This window comes from Penaeus vannamei, chromosome 9, assembly GCF_042767895.1.
Source record: "Penaeus vannamei isolate JL-2024 chromosome 9, ASM4276789v1, whole genome shotgun sequence".
Lineage (NCBI taxonomy): Eukaryota > Metazoa > Arthropoda > Malacostraca > Decapoda > Penaeidae > Penaeus > Penaeus vannamei.
Window position 1 is genome coordinate 130,001 of NC_091557.1, and position 5,000 is coordinate 135,000.

A 5,000-nucleotide genomic window follows, 5' to 3' on the forward strand; every position below is an offset into this window, starting at 1 on the left:
CTCAGAATAATTTATGCTCTTAACTAATAAAGCTGACCTCTCAGAGTGCCAAAAATTGAGAGAGAGAGAGAGAGATGGGATGCTGAACTTTTTGGAGATGAAGTAACTGTACTATAACAAAAGATCTAGAAGCATCCACATCAGTATAATTATTATCATCTACTTTATGTGACTCAATAAGAGGGATCCCAATAGCATCATATTACAAAATGAAACTATAACCCATAATCTGAATTACAGCAGTTTAAGAATAGAAATAGTCAAAAATGTCTTTCAAATATGTCAGCAAAACCTGTTTGCTATCTGACAATTTGCTATAATACATTGCAACATTTTTTTAAAATGATAAAAAATACATTGAATGTTAAAATAAATGTCAACAAAATCATGAGAGCCTGGAATATAAATATATTTCTTCTTTCTTTCAATTCAGAAGATATTTCAAAGGAAAAGAAAAAGAAAAGGTTTCTACAACTATTTGGTCTTTTTCAAGCCTCCAAAAGCATCTATTGTAGCTTTTGTTCCAGATGGCACTGAAGTGAGAGTAGGAGGAGCAACCATAGGTTTGAGGATGTTGGTCGAGGGTCCTCCTTGGTCAAAACGAGATTTTCTTTTCTTGGCTTCCTCCTCTTGGGGTTTCTTGGTACCTGAGATAATGTCCACCTGTAGGTAAAAATATGTTGATGAGATGGTTAAATAAAACAGAAAACAATTGCTTGGACTAAATGAAGGTTGTGCTTCTTTAGAATAGCAATAGTAATTGTGTTGTGTGAGATATCATAAACCTGATCACCTTATTATAAATGCATTATGTAAAGAAACATGACATATTACATATGAAAATTTAAGAATAGCAAAAAACCCAAGCTCTTTCCTCATGTTCCTATCTAAAGTTTGCATTAATACATTTGATAAAAAAAAATATATATTACTAGCCATATAAACACTGGAAAATTTATTCATTTCCTACTTCAAATAAATAAGCTTTGTTATCTTACAAATGATATACAGCGGAACAAGTCTTTGTTAAAGTTCTATTAGGACAAAGGTCATTATACTAACTCTATGTCTAAGAAAACACTTGAAGAGATACTTTAATTATTACCAAAGAGACAGGAAATACTCTTAACATTTATTTTTTAATGCCTTTCTTATACGTGTTTCTCTTATCCTACAATAAAAAAAAAATTTCATACTCACCTTTGTCTTGTCCTTTCGCTCCTTTTCTCTTCTGTCCATTTCTTCTTTCTGTACACGTGCAATTTCATCATAGTAGGACTCCTTCCCCCAACAATGTGGATCAAACATATCCTGAAAAGTAATACCAAGAAATATATAAATAATTCAACATTACATTTAATCAGACTGAAAAAAATTATCTGCTATAAAAAAAACTATTTAAATGAGAAAATAGTTAATTGGAATGTAAATCTTCCGTACTTATAATGACATGATAGCTGTAGTAAAAAGAAATGCAATATCTTTTACTGTCCCTTTTTCTACAGTACTCCTTTTTTAAAATCATTTGATATTTGTATCTGCTTTAAGGTTTTCAGTCACAGATGCACCCACACACCCGCCCATGAAATAAAATAATACAGCCTAAAAACTTCTCTTTATTGGTAAAACGTGTCACCCGAAGTATTCTTACATCAACAAGAAAGATAGAATTTGATGGTCACTGTAATCCCTTCCTCTGTCTCTATTTTATTATTTTTCCACAAGTGAACCATATACCCAAGGTTCCTAGGAAGATAGAAAGTACCATTCTGTCTTGCTGAAAATCCTAGTTGACAACTGCCAAACTAAGCTCCACCCACCAGTCATCATTTACTGTAAATATATTTACCAGTGATTTTTTTTATATGGTCCATGAAATATATTGGGGAAATACTTATCATAATATATTGCACAAAATGATGGGTGATACTGGGGGCTAAGCTAAAGAATGTCACCATGTTCAGCAAACAACCTTGCACTGTCAGATACCAAAAATAGTAAGATAAATCATTATTTGTAAAATATCAATGTTGTTAATATTATCAGAAGTAAAAAAAAAATCCACTTTCATTATTCTGACAGCTGTAAGAATACTGGTGGGGAAAAAGTCAGTATCAGGCTAAATGGAAGTGGGATGTATTGTATACACTATAAAAGTTCAAATTAAATGTCATACAGCTTAATTCCATCTTAATCCCATGCCTGTTGTTATTGTGGGGGTGTAGGATCCAATGTTGGGATCGCCCTTATCTTGGGCCTCAATACTCGACTCAACCAATTTTACATGGTCTTTTCTTTTCATTCTCTTCAATCCTCCCTATTGTACATTTCCTGAGGTGTAAGAGCTGTGCTGAAAGGATGAAAGGCTTCCCCCTCCTCCTTTATTACTACTCTTCATCTTTTTTGTCCTCTTCCCCACAATACCTCACTCCACACTGCCCTCATCCTTCTAATAATTATGACTAAAAACTTCTGAGTACTCATTAGCCCAGCAGAGTGGGATAAATTCTTTGTGATTCCCCCTATAGCCCTATACTCTGACAGTACTTTCCTCTTCTAATAATAATTCCTTTCACAGCTATTTTGATTGTTAATGTTTTGTTTGTAATAGTTAAATCTGAGTTCCAAGCTTGTACATTATCTACCCTGACAGATTACATTGGCAAACCTATTCCTGTCCAGCCTCATTCCCTTAATACCAGAACTGTTACAATCTCCCTGGCTGATGCCCATCTACAACAATGATAGGACAGACTATGAAAATGACCAACTTGCCTGCCTTGTTGACTATAATGCAGTAGCAGTACAATGCAACACCAGTCCTCCTAGAGGCTGCTGTTAGTAATACACCAATACTGCCAAGAATACCTTTTGTAGACATGACCTCCCCCATGAAGTTTACATTGGCAGAGTCCTGCCCTCCAACCATATTGACCCCTTGCCCATCAATGTTCAAAATGCTGGTGTTTTGTCCACCATATCAAGCACTGTTGCACCACAGCCCGATGCCCTCCATGTGTTCAATTTGGTCATGACCATTAAAACTGCTGCTCAATCATGCAGTTGTGTCAATTGTGATGGCTCCCATAACGTAATTCATACAAGCTGCCCTGCCTACAAGTTTGAGTCTGAGGTAGCAGTCCCAGACTCAAACTATGCTTCACTTTACATGAGGCCAAATGGGAAGCACACCACTACCTATTCCAATATGGTCCATCACTCCACTGCTCTCAGCATCTCTCCAAGTTTCTCTTGTCTCTACTCCCTCTCTTTCCTAGTTAAATTCTTTTGCCATACTAAATCCAGATACTCCAATCTCTACCACTTCCCTTGTTTTACTTGTCATACTTAGGCAATTTAAACGTTCCACCCCATCTACACGCACCTCCTCCTCTGCTCTTCAGACATCTGTCTCATCTCTTCCTTCTATAAGAAAACCTTTGTCTCTCAGACCTCTCCACCCAACTCCCCCCAGAAACTCTTGAAGACATCCAAAACTTCCTAAACATGACCCAAGAGATTGTTGCTCTTTTATCCACTCCCATTCCCTCTATATTCACGGTAGGTGCCAACATCCAGCTCCTCCTCATGTTCTCCCTATCCCCTTTCGCCTTACTCCATTTCCTCCTGCTCTTTATCCTTTTCACTACCTACCATCCTATAGTGCTCAATAACCTTGGATATCTAGCACATTTTCTCTGAATCATTAAATCATTTTCTTCCCAGAATATTTTACCATAGTGCTATATATGACCTTTGATGTCTAACACATTTATTTGTCTTATCCATTAACCATTACAGCTTTTTTTTTTAGACATCTTTCTCATATAACTAATCAATACAAAATTCTTCCAATCACTGATATTTATTTAATAATTTGAAAATACCTCCCAAACTGAAGACTGAAGAAATGAATAATATAATATACTATATTAAGTATATCTTGATTCCTTTCCCTATTTTCTCAATTACTATATATAGTAAAGAGTTGGTATACAAATAAAACTAGTACGGAGAGAAAGGAGGTAGGAAAAGGGAGGAAATCTGTTACCCATACATTAAAACTAAGATTTCTAGCTTGAAACCATGACATCCTTCTAAGTCCCATCTTTTCTAAAATGCATTCTATACACGAGGCTTTACATATAACCAGTCTATCTATAAAGCAATACAATGTAAAATCCACAAAAAAATCAAGAGCTCTTTCAGTACAGAGCATAAAGATATTTGCAAAAATTTAATGTTTAATAAAAATTAAAATATTGTCTTGAAAACAACAACAACTGCAGTGATACCAAATCCAAATACTTAACCACTAGCCGACAGGTGGCATGTACATACATGCCATGGCTGTCGTGGACTGAAAAACGAATGGCAATATATCATGTCCATTCCTGCGCCATTGGCTCGTTGGACAGAATTTGTTTTTCTCTGATAATAGTGGCTTCATTTATATGGTAAAGATTTTAGGCAATGGCACCTATAATGAAGAAACTTTAATATTTTTATGAATTATATTAAAATAAAAGCTTTTAGGTGCAAAATGTCACTCACAAACTACCAAACGAGCCAGGCGCAAACAGGGGAAACTGCCGATGCGCGCCAACAATCCCGTTATTACATCCACTTGCCAAACATTTTTACCCGTCTGCATTGGGTTAAGTAGGACAGGAATGAACATATTGATAATTCAAAAGATAATGACAGAAAAAGAAAGGAAAGATACAAAAAAAAAGGGGGGGAGCCGTAAAAGAAGCAATGAAGTGAAAAGAGGTAGGAACAGGAAGCGTAGAAAACAGTCAAGGGTACCAATAAGAGTGACACTAAAATGATAATTATGATGATCTTTTGACTGGAGAAAACATAAACAAATTGGAAAATTAACTACTATTTTAACCACCAGTAATAAAAACAAAAGCAAAATATCATGCACTGAGTATGCCAAGTCTGAAGCAAATGCCAACAATCATCAGCAAATATAAAATGTAGAATAAAATGAA

At 35.3% G+C, this 5,000-nt stretch overlaps 1 protein-coding gene across 1 annotated transcript in view; it reads right to left on the minus strand.

The window, feature by feature from the left end:
* Positions 1-5,000, minus strand: part of LOC113827003 (SAP30-binding protein) — an 18,681-nt gene that overhangs the window by 446 nt on the left and 13,235 nt on the right. Inside the window, exons 6-7 of the mRNA XM_027379904.2 lie at positions 1,201-1,311; positions 1-663 (exon numbers count right to left, since the gene is read on the minus strand). The exon at positions 1-663 is cut by the window's left edge and continues 446 nt beyond it. Of these exons, the coding sequence (XP_027235705.1) occupies positions 475-663; positions 1,201-1,311 (300 nt within the window). The 3' untranslated portion in view covers positions 1-474. The remainder of the gene's footprint in view (positions 664-1,200; positions 1,312-5,000) is intronic.